This window comes from Vulpes vulpes, chromosome 3 (genome assembly GCF_048418805.1).
Source record: "Vulpes vulpes isolate BD-2025 chromosome 3, VulVul3, whole genome shotgun sequence".
NCBI classification, from domain to species: domain Eukaryota; kingdom Metazoa; phylum Chordata; class Mammalia; order Carnivora; family Canidae; genus Vulpes; species Vulpes vulpes.
This window is the reverse complement of record NC_132782.1, coordinates 144,530,556-144,549,167: the sequence shown is the minus strand read 5'-3', so window position 1 is coordinate 144,549,167 and position 18,612 is coordinate 144,530,556. Positions and strand designations below refer to the sequence as shown.

Below are 18,612 nucleotides of genomic sequence, written 5' to 3'. Positions count from 1 at the left end.
AAGAAGCCCCAAACCCTTTTGCTTCCATGAGGCAGATCCCAAATGCTTTTATCCCTTCCAGAACAGGAGGGGAAAGGAGAGCTCTTAGGAGAAGCTGCCCTCAGGTGGAGCATCCCAGTCATCATCTTGAGTCCCCACCTGGACGCCATCTGGTGCCCAATTACCTCCCGGTTACAAGAGAGGGCAAGACGGAAGCCAGTCAAGGTGAGTCAGCTGCCAGGGGGGGCCTCCTTAAGGAACCATGACCACTACCTTCGTGAGCGTGTGGACCCCTTGGAATCCTTCTTCTCTCATCGCCTGTTCTTCCACGTATTTGTGTGATCTCAGTTTCATTTGTAAAAGTGTAGGCAAAGGGCTAGGACACTACATTAAACTGAGAGAATGCTTCTTTCTGAATGGACAGGATTATCGATCTTCCCACATTTTCTAAATTTTTATTGTAACCGCAAAACATTATTTCATAAAATATTAGAAAAGACATTAATAATAGGATTTCAAACAGAATTCCAGCTGGGAGATTGGGAAAAACCTGGTAAATGCCATGTCCAACTACACATAAAAGAATGTCTTTGCTGTGTACATAAATCATCTCAAGCGTAACAGCTTTACTTCTGTACCAGGGAAACTAGTTCTATACTTTTAAAAACAAACGTAGGTTTTGTTTTCCATGAGACTGAACCAAAATCTTTAAGATTCCATTTTATCATTAAATACCTACTGAGTGGTCTGCACAGTGTCATGTGCTTTGTATATACTTTTTCACAATAATCTGATTATCCTGTTGTGCAGATAAGTAAACTGAGAGTAAGAGAAGTAAGAGAAGCCCCCTGGGCAATGAAGATGAGAGTCAACAGGTGGCTTGCCATGTCCCAGGCATCCTCTGAAAGCTTTGTAAGTGCAACTAATCCTCACAATAACCCTAATAAATGGGTTCTTTTATCATTCCCCTTTTACAGATGTGAAAACTGAGGCACATCAGTAGGAAAGTTAGGATAGAAGCCACAGGGTCTGTCTCTGGAGCCTCTACCTTCAGTCACCACCATGTATTTGTCGGCAGAAATTTAACCTATAGATAGCAATTTCTATTAGAATATTGAAATACTCTATTTCAGCATATTCACAGGGTGTGATACATTTGATACACATAAAATAAATGGCAATTATAATAAATTATGAGGCAAACGTTAGGAGAATATCCCCACCATCCTTGAAGCCCACCTGAGTGTTCCTTCTGTTGTCTTGGATTTTCAATTTAATTACATTCTAAATAGTTTTATCACCTACAGATATATCAATAAACAATGTATTAGTTAGTTTCACATAGTAGTAAATATCATAAGACTTAGGACATTCCAAGCTTGCTGTATCTTTTCTCTATCCATTTTCTCTGCCTGCTCCTCTAATTTATTTTCATGATTGCAGAATGCCAGTGTGTGGCGATACCCTAGCTTATTTTTATCCATTCTTTCAGGGAACATTCGGGTTTTCGGTTTGCCGCGAGTATGTACAATGTTTTTATGCTCATTCCTCGAAAAGTCTTTTAGTACACGTGTGCAAGAAGTTTTATACGGAGAGTTACACCTAAGGAATGAAATCACAGAGCGATGGCGTAAAATTGTACACATGTGCTCGGTATCGCTAGATTGTTTTTCCAAAGTGGTTGGACACTCTATACTCCTATCAGTGGCTGTCCACATCTTTGCTAACACTTGGCTTGGTTTTTTCGGAGTGTGAAACCTTCCCCTCCTGGCACCTGTAAATTGTATCTCATTGTGATTTTGACTTGTATTTCCCCTCATTTCTTATCAGGTTTAGCATGTTTTCTCTTCCGTTAGCATCACCTCGTCTGTAAAATGCCTGCCCCACTTTCGTCCACCTTCCTGCCGGGATAGTTAACTTTTCCTTTTTTTTCTCTTAAAGAATTCTTAATATAAGAATAGATAGTAATTTTTGTCGACTGTTTGCAAATATCTTCTTGCAGTTTGTGCCTTGTCTTTTCTTTTTCTCTATGGTGACTTTCAGTGAACAGTTCTTAATATCAATGTAGTCATGTTTTCCATCTTCTTATATGATTAGAGCTTCTTATACCCTCTTTACTAAATCTTCCATCTCCTGATCAATAATTATTTTCTTATATTTTATTCTTAAAAACTTCAAAGTTTTTGTCTCTTCTGTGGCAGTAAAGGATTTATACTTTTGCATAAAAGCAAGCTAGAAATCCCTTTTGTTTTATATAAATGCCAACTGTCCTAGCACCGTTTATGGAGAAGAATCCGTTTTTCTCCAGTGATCAGCAATCAAATTTCCATATACGTGAGGATTTATTTCTGTCCTTTATATTGTTTCATTCTAGCCAAATTGTCTATCTCTGTATTAATACCACACCGTCTTAATTATTATAGCTTTATAATAAGTCTTGGTATCTTGTAGGGCAATTTTTCCCTCACCCTATTGAATGTTGAAGAATGTCTTGTTGATTCTTTTTTTTTAGTGACTAATTTTTGCCAAAGTATTTTTGTCCAATAATGTACATAAACTTTATGTATAGAGATTGAAGTTTTATAATCTGTATACCCATGTCACCGTTATTAAGATGACAACATAGTACCTTTCCAGCACCCCAGAAGGCTCCTTCAACTCTTGTAGTCAATCCCCCTGTCAAGGGTGAGCACTTTCTTACCTCTACCAATATAGATGTGTTTTGCCTGTGTTTTTAATTTCACATAAATAGAATTATATGTTTTGTAGTGTTTTATTTTTGTCCCTGGCTTCTTTCAGTCAAGAAAGTCATGTTTGTAAGATTCATCTCTGTTGATACATATAGCAGTGGTTCTTTTTTGGGACTAGATAGTATCACGTTGCATTAGAACTAACAACTCTAATATAGGTGGTCTTGGGGTTATTTCCAGTTTAGTGCTTCCATGAATACAGTTGTTATGAACATTCTTGTACATGCATTTTGATGGACAGAGAGCTTGCTTCTATTGGATATATAATAAGGAGTGGAATTGCCAAGTTACAGATATACCTGTGCTTGGTCTTACTCGATATTGTCAGTTTTCCAAATTAGTTGCCCTATTTTATACTCCCATCAACAATAACTGAGAGATCCGTTTGCTCCATATATTTACCAATGCTTTTGACCATCCTTTTAGTTGGGTTGTCGTGCTTTTTCTTATATATTTTTGGGAATTCTTTATATAATCTAGATTCAACTCCTTTGTTATATATATTGCAGTTTATGTCTTAATGGTATATTTTAATGACTGAAAGTTCTTAATTCTAATAATTTTAATTCTAACTTATCTGGATTTCATGTATAATATAATTTGTGTCCTATTTAAGAATTCTTACCTGGCCCATGGCCATCTCTTATGTTTTCTTCTAAAAGCTTTATATTTTTTTCCTTTTGTGTTTGGATCTGTGATCCATCCCAAATTAATTTGGGGATATGATATAACGTAACAGTCAAAGGGTTTCCCCCCTACCCCTTTTAAGGAAATCCAGTGATACAGCACCATTTATTGTATATACCCCCTTTCTCCACTGATACTGTTGCTTTGGTAATAAATAGGCTGCTACCATGTATATGTGGGATTGTCTCTTAACTTTGAGTTCTGTATCATTTTTAAACTCTTGTACTATTAACATATTATCTTAATTATTATAACTTCATAAATCTCAATATCTAGAAGTTGAAAGTATCCAGTTTATTCACCTTCAATATGGCTTTGACTATTTTTGGCATTTTTGTATTTCCACATACACATAGATTTTTAGAATCAGAGTGTCATTTTCCATATTTAATAAAACCTGCTGAGATTTCCATTGTGATTGGATTGATTCTACGGATCACTTTGGGGAGAACTGACATTTTAATAATATCAAGTATTTCAGATCATGAACATATGTTTGCCATGGAGAGATCTTACACATCTTTCCTTATATCTGTTTCTAGGTGTTTGAAAGGTTTGGTACTATTATAAATTTTTTAAATTTAATTTTCTACCTGTTTGTGTAAGTATATAGAAAAATACAATTGATTTTTGTATATTGATCTCATATTCAGCATTAGAGCTAAGTGAACTCAGCAATTGTCAAGTTTAAATGAAGGCCATGTAGTAGTGATGTACTTTTTTAAGTGCATAGTATGAGGAGGTACAAGATGTCAATATGTCTCATTAACAGCGACGCTAAATTTGATCATTATATTAAGGTAGTGTCATGGCTAATTTCATGTGTCAACTTGGTTAGGCTGTGATGCCTAGTTGTTTGGGGGAAACACCAGTCTAGCTATTGCTGTGAAGATATTTTTCAGACTTGATAACACTGACAAAGTAGACTTTGAGTAAAACAGATCACTTTCCATGGTATGTGGGGGGGCATTCATCCAATCATTTGAAGAATGAATTAGATGGATGGCAATGGATGGCGTTCGTCCAATCATTTGAAGGCCATAGGAACAAAGAATGAGATTTCCTGAAAAAGAAGTAAGTTTCTCCCAAGATTGCAACATAGAAACCCTGCCTGAGTTTCTCACTTACTAACCTGTCCTGCAAATTTCAGATTCAGGACTGTAACATCAACTCCTATCTAAATTTCTAGCCTGCCAGCTTACCCAAGATTTCAGGCTTGGTAGCCTCTACAATCACATGAGCCAAGTATGTAAAAATAAGCTCTCTATAGATAGATATAGAGATATAGATGTATCCTATTGGTTTTGTTTCTCTGGAAAAGCCTGACTCATACAAGTGATGTCTCAGGTTTCTTCACTATAAAGTTACTATTTCCCCCTTTATAATTATTAGGAATCTTGCAGGAAGATATTTTTAAATATGTGAATTTCCTGTTTCTCAACATAGCACTAATTTTAGCATCCACAGATGATTCTTGTATAATAATTGTTTCTTTGGTACTTGACAAATGCTGGGGTTTTTTTTTTTCTGTTTTCATCACTTATTCTATATTTATCTTGCCTGAGATTAGGAATTGTACTATAGGAAAAAGCCAACCATTTTCGCCATTTATTCCAATTTTTTAAATTGAGAAAACAATCCCATTTACAATTGTGTCAGAAAGAACACCTAGGAATAAATTTAACCAAGGAGGTAAAAGACCTATACCTTGAAAACTATAAAACATTGATGAAAGAAATTAATAAATGTAAATACAATACTGTGGACAAATAAAGGAAAGACATACCATGATCATGAAGTAGAAGAATTAATATTGATAAAATGTCCATTCAACCCAAAGCAATCCACAGATTCAATGCAATCCCTATCAAAACACCAATGGTATTCTTCAGAGAACTACAACAAATAATGCTAAAATTTGTATGGAACTACAAGACAGTCTAATTAGCCAAACCAATCTTGAGAAAGAACAAGGCTGAAAGTATCACATTCCCAGATTTCAAACTAAACTACAAAACTCTAGTCATTAAAACAGAGTGGCATTGGCACAAAAACAGACACACAGAAAAACAGAACAGAATAGAGCCCCCAAAGAAACTCACATTTATAAAATTAATCTATAACTAAGGAGGCAAGAATATCCAATAGAAAAAAGACAATCTCGGGATCCCTGGGTGGCGCAGCGGTTTGGCGCCTGCCTTTGGCCCGGGGCGCGATCCTGGAGACCCGGGATCGAATCCCACGTCAGGCTCCCGGTGCATAGAGCCTGCTTCTCCCTCTGCCTCTCTCTCTCTCTCTCTCTCTCTCTCTCTCTGTATGACTATCGTAAATAAATAATAAAATAAGAAAAAAAAATTTAAAAAAAAAAAGAAAAAAGACAATCTCTTCAATAAATGGTGCTGGTAAAACTGCTTAACTACATGCAAAAGAATGAACTGGACCACTTTCTTATACTCTATTTAAAAAAAAAAAAAAAGACTTGGGATCCCTGGGTGGTGCAGTGGTTTGGCGCCTGCCTTTGGCCCAGGGCGCGATCCTGGAGACCCGGGATCGAATCCCACGTCAGGCTCCCGGTGCATGGAGCCTGCTTCTCCCTCTGCCTGTGTCTCTGCCTCTCTCTCTCTCTCTCTGACTATCATAAATAAATAAAAATAAAAAATAAAAAAAAGACTTAAAATGAATTAAAGACTTAAATGTCAGAAATAAAACCATAAACCTTCTAGAAGAAAACATAGGCAGTAAGCTCTGACACTGGTCTCAGCAATAACGACAAAAGCAAGAAAAAAACAATAGGACTACATCAAACTAAAAAGGTTTTGCACAGCAAAGGAAACCAACAAAATGAAAAGGCAGCCTACTGAATGGGAGAAAATGTTTGCAAATGATCTATCCAATAAGCGGTCAACAACAAAATATACAAAGAACTCCCACAATTCAACACCAAAAGAACATAGAATCTTAAAAAATGAGCAGAAAACCTGAGTAGACATTTTTCCAAAGAAAACATACAGATGGCCAACAGGCATGTGAAAAGGTGCTTAGTATCACTCATCATCAGGGAAATGCAAATCAAAACCACAATGAGACATCACCTCACACCTGTCAGAATGGCTATTATTAAAAAGAAGGGGGAAAGGCAAGAAATAAAAAATGTTGATGAGGATGTGAAGAAAAAGGAGAAGTAATGCACTGTTGATGGGGATGTAGATAGGTGCAGCCACTATGGAAAGCAATAAGGAGATTCCTTTAACAAATAAAAATAGAAGTATCTCATGGTCCAGTAATGCCACTTCTGGCTACGTATCAGAAGAAAACAAAAACATGAATTGAGAAATACATACGCATTGCAGAATTATTTACAAAGGCCAAGATATTGAAGGAAGTTTAGTGTCCATGGATAAAGAAGTAGCATGTATATACAAAGGAATATGACTCAGCCATAAAAAGTATGAAATCTTGCCATTTGTGACACCATGGATGGATCTAGAGGTTATAATGCTAAGTGAAATAAATCAGACAGAGGAAACATATGCCATGTAATTTCGCTTATACGTGGAATCTGAAAAGCAAAACAAATGAACAAACAAAACATTCAGATACAGAGAACAAATTGATAGTTGTCAGGAGGGGGAGAGGTGGGGAAGGATGGATGAATAGGTGAGGGTGAAGAAGAGGTACAATCTTCCAGTTAGACATAAGACGTGGGGATCTACAGCATAGGGGCTATAGTCAATAACACTGTAAAAACTTTTTCTGTCTGGTGATAGATGGTAACTAGACTTATCATGGTGATGGTTTTGCAAACTGTGTAAATATCAAATCACTATGTTGTACACCTGAATCCAATACAATACTGTGTGTCAATTACACTTCAGTCTAAAGAAGTTTAAGGTGGACCCATCTCCACTTCAAAGCAAAATAAAACAAAAAAAAAATAGCAAAGTAAAGTAAAATACAAATTTTTAAGAATTTCCAAATATACAAGGTTTTATTAATTTTTGCGTGGTGATATCTAACTTAAGTGCTTTAAGTTAGAGAATGTAATCATGATGCTAATTCTTTGAAATGTTCAGTATTTGTTTTATATAATACATTTGCTGAGTTGTGTAAGTATTCCATGAGTCCTTGTGAAGACTGTGTATTTTTAAAATTTTGGTGGTCCGGATTTCTGTATTTGTCCATTAAATCAAGTTTGCCGGTAGGGTTGTTTAAATTTTTTATACTGTTACTAATTTTAGTCTGCTCAAATAACAATAGAGGAGCATTTTAAAGTCCTCCAGGATGACACTGAGTTTTCTTCCAGTAGTCTTACACACACTTTGCGTTAGCTATTGTGAGATGCAGACACGTTTACAATTATTTTATCTTCCTGGTTAAGTTACCTATCACTTGGTATTAACCACTCCCCCCCCCCCCCCCCCCAGCCTTTTCCTTAAAGTCTCTATTTTTCTGCCATTAAAATAGCTACCTCAGTGTCCTTTCGGTTTTATTATTGTGGCCGACCTTGAGTTTCAAGATGAAGATGTGGACTTGGTGATGTTAGCCGTGTATCGCTGGAGCTTGTTAAGCATGGAAGTCATATGAATAAAGCAATGTTTCATGGGTTTCTGGGCATGCTGAAAACTTTTCTGCTAAGAATCATGTTTTAAAGGAAAACATCAAAATAACTTTTAAGGATCAGAGTTTCAATTTCTAAAGGATTATTCTTCTTTCCCCATTTAATTGTAAGTGGGTCTAATGTAGAGAAAAAAATCCGGTTTGGTTTATTTTAGTAATAACAAACCTGTAACCATCGTTATGGCCAGATGTGGCTGTATGTGTGTCCATGTGTATGTGTGTCCCCGTGTACGGTCAATCCTGTGTCTACACGGGCTGCTTCCTTAGCGGGTCTCAAAACTGATGGTCTGATTGTGGCAAATAAAAAAGAGAAATGATACAGGTGAGGACAGAAAAGTGAGCCCTCGGTGTCCATGTGACTCGGCTCCAGGGAGCAGTCGTGGCTCACAGAGTTCAGGGTAGCGGCTGTGTGCCTCTCAGCTAAACCTCTATTTTCTATAAAATTGGGGTCCCTCTAATTGTTTCCGTTGTAGTAAGAATTAAATAAGAATATAGGAAGGGGGGGATCCCTGGGTGGCGCAGCGGTTTGGCGCCTGCCTTTGGCCCGGGGCGCGATCCTGGAGACCCGGGATCGAATCCCACATCGGGCTCCCAGTGCATGGAGCCTGCTTCTCCCTCCGTCTCTGCCTCTCTCTCTCTCTCTCTGTGACTATCATAAATAAATTAAAAAAAAATTTTTTTTTAAATTAAAAAAAAAAAAAAAAAAGAATATAGGAAGGGCTCATGTCCATGACGGCCCAGTCCCAGCGTGGGCAGAGAGGTGCTCTAAAAGTGCCTAAAAGAAACTGCTACATGGAGGCACCTGGGGCACTGGGTGGTTCTGTGGTTGAGCATCTACCTTGGACTCAGGTCATGATCATGGGGTCCTGGGATTGAGTCCCACATCAGCCTGCTTCCCTCTGCCAGTGTCTCTGCCTCTCTCTGTGTCTCATGAATAAATAAATACAATCTTTAAAAAAGAAAAAGAAAGAAATGGCTACATATGTCTGTAGGCACCCATGAGGTCAACGTCGTTATGGCTTCCCCATGTTCAAATATTGCCTCCCTGCTAAGTGCTTCCCACTCGATGCCCTTCCCTTCTCCTGCCACCTTCTCTGGCCACTAGCCCTAAGCCTCAGGTGGCTTGTGGCCTCTGATGAAGCCTTTCCTGCTCTCAGCCCGTGGAGCTGACCCCTCCTCCCATGCTATTCTGTATCAGTGTCTCTCCCAGCGTTCATTAAACGTCTCACTTCCCACGCTGGAACCCAAGGAGTTGAGGTTCAGGTCCAGCTGGGATTCTGTTGGGATGCCTTGATCCCAGTAGAGGTGCTTGGGAAAGGGCAGGGAGAGAGGAAAAGCGAAATTGTTTCCTTCAACAGAAAAAGGTTTCTGTCCTCCCCTCATAATCTAGTGGCTGATAAAGATGCACACGGGGAGAGCTGGTAACAAGACGTTGAACCCAAGGCTCAGTGGGAGAGGGAGGAGATGAATCCTGCCCCGAGGGCCCGGGGGAGGCCTCGGAGCCTGTCTGCTGAGTTTGAAACGTCTTTATTCCACCTCATTTATCACAAAGTCATTTAACTCTTTGATGGGATAGGCTCATATGGAGACTTACATCACAAGTGGCTTTTTTCCCCAACAAGTAGTTTCTTCCCTTTGGAAAAGTAAAGCTTTCAGGAATTATTTGATCTTTATTTGAAGTCAATTAAATATTAAAGGATCTCTCCCTCCTTTGCATGAGCCCACAGAATTGAAGGTTCATTTCACAGGGTTCAGAGAAAAGGAGCACAGAGCTTTTGCATCAGTCCGTCCCCTCCCTCCCCATTCACCGCCCTGCTCCCGATTCCTACTCATCTAACCAACTCTTGCCTGGACGACCCTGGCCTTCCAGGACTGTCTTTCTCCCATGCATGCGTTCCCTAAGGCCAAGGGAGTCTCATAAAATATAAATTTCACTCTGACCCTTTCTCTGAATCCTGACTATCTGCTGCAGTTAGTCTCTGTCAGAGCCCGGACGCTGAGCCCGTGGTTTGTCTCCTCTCCCACGGCTCCTGCATGACTGTCCCGAAGCTCCAGGTGATTGCAGGTGATTTCGGGGGGGCCCCAGGTTTGCTCATGCTGCTTCTGCACCTGGACTGCCGCCCCTCCCCTGTGTTCTCACCCACGGACAAGCCTTCCCTGGCTCAAACACCTGCTGCCACTGGCAGCCTATATTCCATGTTCTCACCTTTCAGGCCATAGGTCCCCATATTTTCTTTGGAGAAATCAATCCTTCTGCTCTTAACTATGTAGATAACGAGGGACTAACTCTGAATAGAGCTCCAGGAATAGGCTCCAATTGGCTTAAACCCACCGGCATACCCAGTCTCCCCGACCCAATAATTGGTTCATGGATGGGAACATGACCCTAATATTCAGGGATACAAACTCTTCCCCCCCAGATCATGATGCTGTAGGGTGTGAGACGCCAAACCCAAATTTACTGCCACAAGAGGAATCACCTTGTGCATGGAGCCGTCCCAGGGGAAGCAGATGTAACAGAGTCTAGAAGGTCATTAGACCCTGGATCAGGCTAGCCTGAAGACAGACCTCTCATGAACATTCAGGTAGGTCAAAAAATGCTTTAAAAATTATTATTCATTCGTATTTTCTGCTTATTTCTAAGCGTATTTAAGCAAAATGGGTTTCTGTCTCTTTCCAAAAAATTGTGTCATTACTCTCAATTGAAGGGCACCTAGAATCTCTCCGGGCGGGCTCTGCACCAGCCTTCTGGTTCCCCTCCTATAAATGCCTTAGGGACAGAGGCTGTGCCACTCACACGGAAGGTATTCATACTCGGCATTCGTTGGAGGAAGAACAACACAGTGTAAGGACCCAGAGTAGCACCAGGGAGCCGTCAAGTGCATTATCAGTACAAGGATGTTTGTAATGATCTACCATCCTGTTGGGGGTTATTTGTGGCCATGGTTCTCCAGGCTTTCATTATGTCTTCTCGGTAGAAGTTTGGTGGTGCAAGTATAGCCAGACAGTGCGAGGAAGCCATCAATAAAACTGTAATAGGACAGAAAATTAAAAGGTGCGTTTCAGGAAGGATGTCGGTACTGTCTGTAAAACTTTGTTACGTGGATACATACACGTCTGTGCATTAGGTCACAGTGTAAAATGCATTTCTTATTGCAGATGGAAGCAAAGGATTTTTGAAAACCATTGAGCTGGCTCCCACCTGAGACAATCCTATAATATAGACTACAAAGGGGCTGAAGACAACAGCGTATGATGTTAGAGAGGGTACTTACTTTGTATAACTTTTTTATTTTTTATTTGTATTTTTTTTTATAACTTCTTTTTTAGTTGTATAGATAGATGCACGTATATATGTAGTGATATGGGGAACCAAGGCAGAGGAAAAATTAAAGTTCCTTACTACTTACAGCCCATAGGCAAGTCCTTGAAACAGGTAGCGTGACCTTCTTCTAGGAAGGTCATCAGCTGCCTCGACGTTCATACCTTGCTAAAGGCAAAAGGCAACCTTAGCCCGACCCCCAGGATCCTGCAGGTCTACTTTAACATACAAAAATTCCCTTGGAAACTTCCTTTATCTCTAAACCCCCAAGATTCTTGTTGGCAATCATCCCCCAAGCATATGGCCCCCCGATACACATCTGAAGGGTCTCCTGACTCAGGTTTTATTAGATGGTAATAAATGACCTTTCCCCAACAACAGCTAGGCCCCTCAGGGTCCTGGAAACCTTGCTTCCAAAATTCCTTAGAGACTCACACTCTCCCTAACCCCCCACCCCCAAATTGAAAGCAGGTAAAGGACCACTTCTCATGACCCCAGTTCGGCTCATGGGGCCTGTTGTGGTGCTTTAGTAAAATCACCTTTAGGGCAGCCCGGGTGGCTCAGCGGCTTAGCGCCACCTTCAGCCCAGGGCCTGATCCTGGAGGCCTGGGATCGAGTCCCACGTCAGGCTCCCTGCATGGAGCCTGCTTCTTCCTCTCTGTCGGTGTCTGTTTCTCTCTCTCTGTCTCTCATGAATAAATGAATAAATCTTTAAAAAAATAAAATAAAATCACCTTTTTTGCACCAAAGAGGTCTCAAGAATTCTTTCTTGGCCGAACCCTAACGCCTTCCCTACATCCTGCAGGAGTCACAGTGAGAGGTACATGTCTTACTGTGGGTGGTCGCCGAAGATTTTGGAGACCACTTACCTGCTTCTCCTCTAAGGCGGGAAACACTACCAAACAGCAGGATTGTGGGAGCTACAGTCCCAAAGTGAAGAGAAGGAAGGAGGCTTCCTAAGAGCTACAGAGCAGGCAGCAGGTTTGCAGAACACCCGCTGGGCTGCTGGAGGATCTGTGACAGGCACAGATGGGGTGTCCACGCCCAACCCTTCAGGGTATGAGGTAAAAGCCTTGTAGACACAGGAGCCAGGAGCCTTTGGAGAAAAAGGCTAAGCATTTTGAATTGATTGTTACCTTTGGCTTTTGGCCTAAAGGAGCCCCAAAGGTGTGTGCTCTGCAAAAAACCTGACCTTGGGGATGAAAGTTACAGAGACAATCTACTAGAATTCCAGGATGCTGGAGTTACCTAGGGGATAAAAGTAACAAAAGCCAGGTGTCTCTTAAAAAGCAGGCAAATTGCTTAAAAAAAAAAAATGTTGCTCTTCTCATGTTTTAAATTGTTCATCCCTTGTTTTCCATATTTATTTTTAGTTTGTTTCATTCTCTAAATGTTTAGCACTTAGAGAATGTTAGATTCCTTTGACTAGTTTCAGTTTTATTTAAATCTTCCTTTAAAATGAATAATTCCAGCTACTTCGCTTGCTCTTTGTATTCCATTTAAATTTTGCCTCCATTGTTGCCACTTTAAAACATTTTTGTTTCCTTTTCCTGCTTTTGCTTTATTCACAAACACATCCTTGAAATTCTAAGCTTCTGATTTTAACAACTAAAGGTTTAATTTTTTTGGTCTAATTTTCCCTGGTTATACTTTGTAACTGAGCTTCTGGTTTTGTTGTTTAACTTCTGTAGTGTACTGTTTTTACTCCTTTTATTTGGTCTCTCTTATTTCAGCCTCAATTTCTCTCCCCCACCTTGGGTTTTTATTGGTTTGTAAGTGTATTTTCTTTCTTTCTTTCTTTTTTTTTTTTTTTGTAAGTGTATTTTCTTATTTGTAATTTTTAATTATTCTTTTCCTTGTATAATGTGCATTAATCAGATTGGCAAGCTACAGAAATGCAAAACTCGGGCTCTTAACCACTATACTATTCAGCCTTCTTACTCTGTAAGCACGTTCCTAAACTAAGCAAACTAGATATTTCCCACACCAGTGTGCCTCTAACATATTTTCCCCCTTTGATCCATTTTCTTTCCTGGCAGGGTTACAAGAAATCCTGTTGCCTAGATCTTTTCATTTCCATGTACTTACTACAAAGAGCAAGAAGAAGCTGCCTAGAGCCAAAAGGATCCAGAGTTTTAAAAACAGAGTCGATGTGACCCTTATGGGATGGTTTCCACATGTATGATAAGTCTGTGCATCTCCTGGGCTGGCTCCAGCTGCCCGACTGTGTCACAAGGAAGTACTTCTTCCATCTTTTAACCTTCAGTGCAAGTTTCCCAGGGAAGCCTTCAGAATTAGGCAGAGGTGGTAAGAAGCGGCTCCAATCCTTTGTCCTGCTTTCCGGGAGGAAAGAGGATTTTTTCCTTGACTCCAGCCAGAGGCGTAATTTGAACAATTTAAATGACTGTGGCCAAGCATCTCACCATTTAATGCCATCAGGTTCAGTGAGGAGGTGTGTCAAAGTCCAAAGAGAAGACAGAGATTACGTAGCCATTTGAACAAGGAATTAAGAATAAGGGGAAGTTGGCTGCTGAGAGAGAAAGAGAATAGAAAAACAGCAGGCGTCAGAGGCGGCCACCACCCCTCAGGTTGAGATAGGAGACCCAAGAGAGAAGGAACCCCCCAGTCCCCAGAGGGCTGAGGTCCAGACATTGTTAGAGAGGATGCAGTGGGGCTCATTGGATGGCAGAGAGGCCATCTCAGTGGAACTTGCTGGAAAGCTGTTCTCTGGACTGCTAGGCAAAGCTATCCTCTGAAAGAAGGCATCCCTAAGAACTCTGAAAAGCCACCTGAGAGGTGTAGGGAAAGTTGTCCAAGAGAGGTGCCCTGCCAGCAGCACCCCGTGATGGAGGTGCCCAAGGGTGTGCACTGGGGGAAGGTGCCCTGTATTTGTACCCACTGCAAAGCTGCTGGGGGCAGGTTGCCTGGGGTGGCCATTCATAAGAAGGTGCTTTGTTAGCAACTTTGCTATGAAGCTGCCCACACAAAGGTGCTCTGTGCTGCCAGCCACTAGGTGCTGCAGAAAACACACACACACACACACACACACACACACACACACACACGGATGCTCTCACACAGAGACACACACAGCAGGGAGGAGCACACCAGAAACAGGAAGAGAAGCTCCTTCTTCCTGCCATGTTCCCCCAGCACCCTCTCTTGACAAAGCTTCGCATCATGTTAACTACAAAAGAAATTCTTAAAGGGTTCAGCTCCATTATCCCAGATGCATAATGAGTGGGTTTGGAGCTAGGGGACAATGAATTGATCATGGGCCCAGTATATCCCTTTGGCTACTTAGCTTCTGCATTCACTCTTGTACACACAGCTGACACTATACAACAATGATGCAACTTTATATTTCCATCTAACAAGATGCTGCTATTTATACAACTGAAGAAATTCTCACACTTCACAAAACAAGGAGACACGCAGCCACAACTGGTACCATACTCACTATTGGCTCCTGAATTCCATCTGTCCCATTGAATATTTTCTTTTCTTTTTTAAAGACTTTATTTACTTATTTATGAGGGACACAGAGAGAGAGGCAGAGACACAGGCAGAGGGAGAAGAAGGCTCCATGCAGGGAGCCCAACGTGGGACTCGACCCAGGACCCCAGGATCAGGCCCTGACCCAAAGGCAGACTCTCAACCACTGAGCCACCCAGGTGTCCCCCATTGAATAGTTTCTTCCCTAAATGCTACATTAATAAGGTTAAGTACCACCAACTAGCATAATAGAAAAGTGGGGAAAGAGAGAAACAGCATGCACACATAAACACGTAACGGACAAAGAGGAGATATGTAGGGCTATTACAATCTCATTCCAGTAGTTGGCCATGGGGTATTCTGGATCTGCGGCTTCCTATGTTCCTCTACCCATTGTTTATTTCCCTCGCTCTCAGCCAGAAGCCAAATTGGTCAGTTCTTTATCTGGTGGAGTGACCCAAACCTTCATTCAGATGACTGAGTCTTCAATCATCCTGCTTTTTTTTTGGGTGGGGGCCAACTGTTATAGCTTCCCATGAATGTTTGCTATTGGTCATGGAACTAGCAAGGAGCACCCCCCAAGAGATCCCTTTGCCATACGCCCCCCCCCCCTTGCCTTCAGGTGGAGTAGCACCTACTCAATTTCCCTTTGGTAATTGGCCTCCATTGCTCCAGTCAGTAGGGTAACCCCTTATCGTTGGCATGTTCAGTGCTATCAGGACCCAAAATGGCCAAGTGGTGGTCTTCTCTTCAAGTTTAATGGAACCGCTGTGTGTCCCCTGGATGAAAGCATTCCTCTCTTCAGAACTAAGACCTCCGGGATCCCTGGGTGGCGCAGTGGTTTAGCGCCTGCCTTTGGCCCAGGGCGCGATCCTGGAGACCCGGGATCAAATCCCACGTCGGGCTCCCGGTGCATGGAGCCTGCTTCTCCCTCTGCCTATGTCTCTGCCTCCCTCTCTCTCTCTGTGTGTGTGACTATCATAAATAAATAAAAATTTAAAAAAAAAAAAAAAAAAAGAACTAAGACCTCCATACTAGCAAAGCACAAAGCTGGCGGGACAGGAAGCAGAGATTCCGTGAACGGATTATTAGATGCAACAGTGAGAAGAGCTGCTCCCATTTCCACTCCTTGTTCCCAGAACTGTGGATTCTGGCTATGGGCAAAATAATGCCACGTAGTGGTCTCTGACTCGAAGCCTGTCTATACCCTGTCAAAGAGAATTCCCTTCTTTCAGAGTGTTGTCTCCAGATGGTGTCATACCTGAATCTTCAGTGAGCCATTCCGTCTTTAATTAGGCCAGCCACTCTCAGGTCACGGGGCATGTGGTACGTTCAAATAATTCCATGCACATATGCTCACGGATGCACTTTCTTTGCTGTGACCTGAGTTCCTTGCTCAGGCAGAAGGCCATGATGGTGGATAAAGATTTCGGTGAGTTTATTGATGGTGATGCAGGCAAAAGCTTTAAGAGTAGAGAACACAAATCCATACCCAATATATGTGCCTGCTTGTGTGGGTGGTTTCTCCCACTCTGTGATGGGCAACATAATCAACCTATTACCAGTCAGCTGGGGAAGGGAAGCACCAATTCGTGGCTGGGTTTTCTCTGCTGTTGATAGACTAAGCACTACTTAGAGGTAGCATTAGCCAGATCAGCCTTAGTGAGGAGAAACAGGACCTGTTGAGCCCGTGGTCCCCATCCTGGCCCCCATAACCACTTATTCCCCCATGGGCCCACAGAGCAAGTGCTGGGCAAAAAGCTAACCAATATCTACACAGTATGTTGTTTAGCCCACCCGATTACTAAGAGCCTCCTCTGCAGTAAGTGCTTACGGTGAGCCCTTACACGGGACAGGTATCTTTATAATCTGTGTCTGTTCAGAGAGGATTCAGAATCTTAACTGAGCACGAGGAAATCGAGAAGAGCTGGGTAGTGGGGCAATAACGAGAGATTATAAATTCAGGTTGGGCTACACGGAGTTGAGATTCCTGAGGGGCTTTCGAGTATAAAAGGGCCTTTCTGGAACTCAAGAGAGATTCTGAGATGGAGAAATTTGGCTGACAGTGACGGAGGGGCAGTCGTGGAACCCACAGATGGGGATGCAAGTCCTCAGGGACGGTGCTGAACCTGAAGAGGTTGAGGACAGAACTCTGCAGAACAGCTGCAGTGGGATGTCAAAGAGAAGGACCCGGAGGAGGAGAAGATCAAAAAGGAGAGGCTGAGTGATGAAAACTTGGGGAGGGTGCAGCATCACGGAGGCAGAGGAAAGCTCTTAAAAGTGGAAATAATCGGGGACGCCTGGATTGCTCTGCCTTCGGCTCAGGTTCTGGGGGTCTCAGGATCGAGTCCCACATCAGGTTCCCCACAGGGAGCCTGCTTCTCTCTCTGTGTCTCTCATGAATACATAAATAAAATCCAAATAATAATAATAATAATAATAAAAGTGGAAGTAATCGACCATTGTATATATACAGGAGAGAGAAGAAAAGTACAGGCAGAAAAATTTCACCAGATTTGGCAAATTACAAGATCACTGATACCAGAAAAAAAAAAAAAAAGTTTTGGGGCAGTGGTGGAAGCAGAAGCTGGATTAGGGGAAAGGTTCCCACACAAATAGAGGGCAGGGAAGTCAAGGCAGCGAATGCCACCCATTCACTCAAAATAATAGGTTACGAAATGAAGAGGAAAAAGAACTCTACGTGGCACTTCTATATTTGCATTTAAAAGGGAATATAGAATTTTGAGTTGTTAGGATGAGGAAGCTCGAACATCTTATAAAACAAGGGAAATCACATCCATGCAAAGGAAGACTGCAGGATGGATAGAGAGGTGCGTTTATGAGTAAGCAAAATCCCAGAGGAGATGGAGTCAGTGACTCAATCTCCAAGACCAAAGGAGTGGAGATGGGGGGCAAATGGAGGTCAATTTGTAGGAAGTAAAGAAGGAAGGTTAGCTGGTTACCTTCCTTCGATGTCCCTTTCAGAGTACAGAGCAAACTATTCCAATGACTGGAAAGTCTGAGTCAGCGAGACAGGACCGAAGAAAATCTACAGTTTTGAAAGAGCAGTAGTGGTGAACGGAGGGGGGAAGAAATAGAGAAATCTACTCATTTCACTTCCATCTTGGAGTCTTCTCTGTTCCCTCCCCTGGAAGTAAACAATATTAGTAACATAGGCCTATCTCAATTAGCAATAGAAGGCTTTTTCCCGAAACCCATATAGGGTAGCTCTTACATGGCACTTGTCATTTGCTGCTGTGCCGTTATTTCATTTCTTCCTGTGAGTCTTTCAAGAATTAACTTGTAACTCTTAAGATGAGAACTCCGTTTTTCCGTATCCCTCAAAGCATCGGCTAGAGTGGGTAACCTTAACAGTGTTTCAGCAACAATCCCTGTACAACAAACCATATTAAACTTAGTGGGATAAAGTAATTTTTCCCCAAATTATTTACCTCACAGTTCTGGTGATCAACGGGGTGATTCTCACTTGGGGGTCAGTGTCTCCAGGGGTTGCAGTCAGGAAATACCTGCAGGCTCTCTCCCTCATGCCTCTGGAGCTTGCTGTGGGCCACTTGCTGTGACCTACCAGGGGCTGTTGGCCAGAAAACACATACGTGGCTTCTCCATGTGGCCTGGCCTTCCTCAGAGGATGGTGGCCGGGTTCCAACAGCGAGCTAGAGTCCTGAGAAAAACAGGCAGTTGCTGGATCACCTTTCAGGATCTAGCTTGGTAAGTCACACAGTACTGTTCTGTCAAACTATT

At 41.8% G+C, this 18,612-nt stretch overlaps 1 protein-coding gene and 1 long non-coding RNA gene across 2 annotated transcripts in view; one reads left to right on the top strand and one right to left on the bottom strand.

Annotated features, from left to right (window-relative positions):
- The window catches only part of ST6GALNAC5 (ST6 N-acetylgalactosaminide alpha-2,6-sialyltransferase 5), a 167,705-nt gene extending 163,873 nt beyond the window's left edge, over nt 1-3,832 (top strand). The window contains exon 5 of the mRNA XM_072754847.1: nt 62-3,832. Coding sequence (XP_072610948.1) covers nt 62-245 — 184 coding nt within the window. The 3' untranslated portion in view covers nt 246-3,832. The remainder of the gene's footprint in view (nt 1-61) is intronic.
- Nucleotides 3,833-7,619: 3,787 nt separating this feature from the next.
- Nucleotides 7,620-18,532, bottom strand: LOC140598395 (uncharacterized). The gene is made up of 2 exons (XR_012000817.1): nt 18,303-18,532; nt 7,620-11,063 (listed from the first exon to the last, which is right to left on the bottom strand). It is a non-coding gene; the product is annotated as an uncharacterized lncRNA (long non-coding RNA).
- Nucleotides 18,533-18,612: the final 80 nt, after the last annotated feature.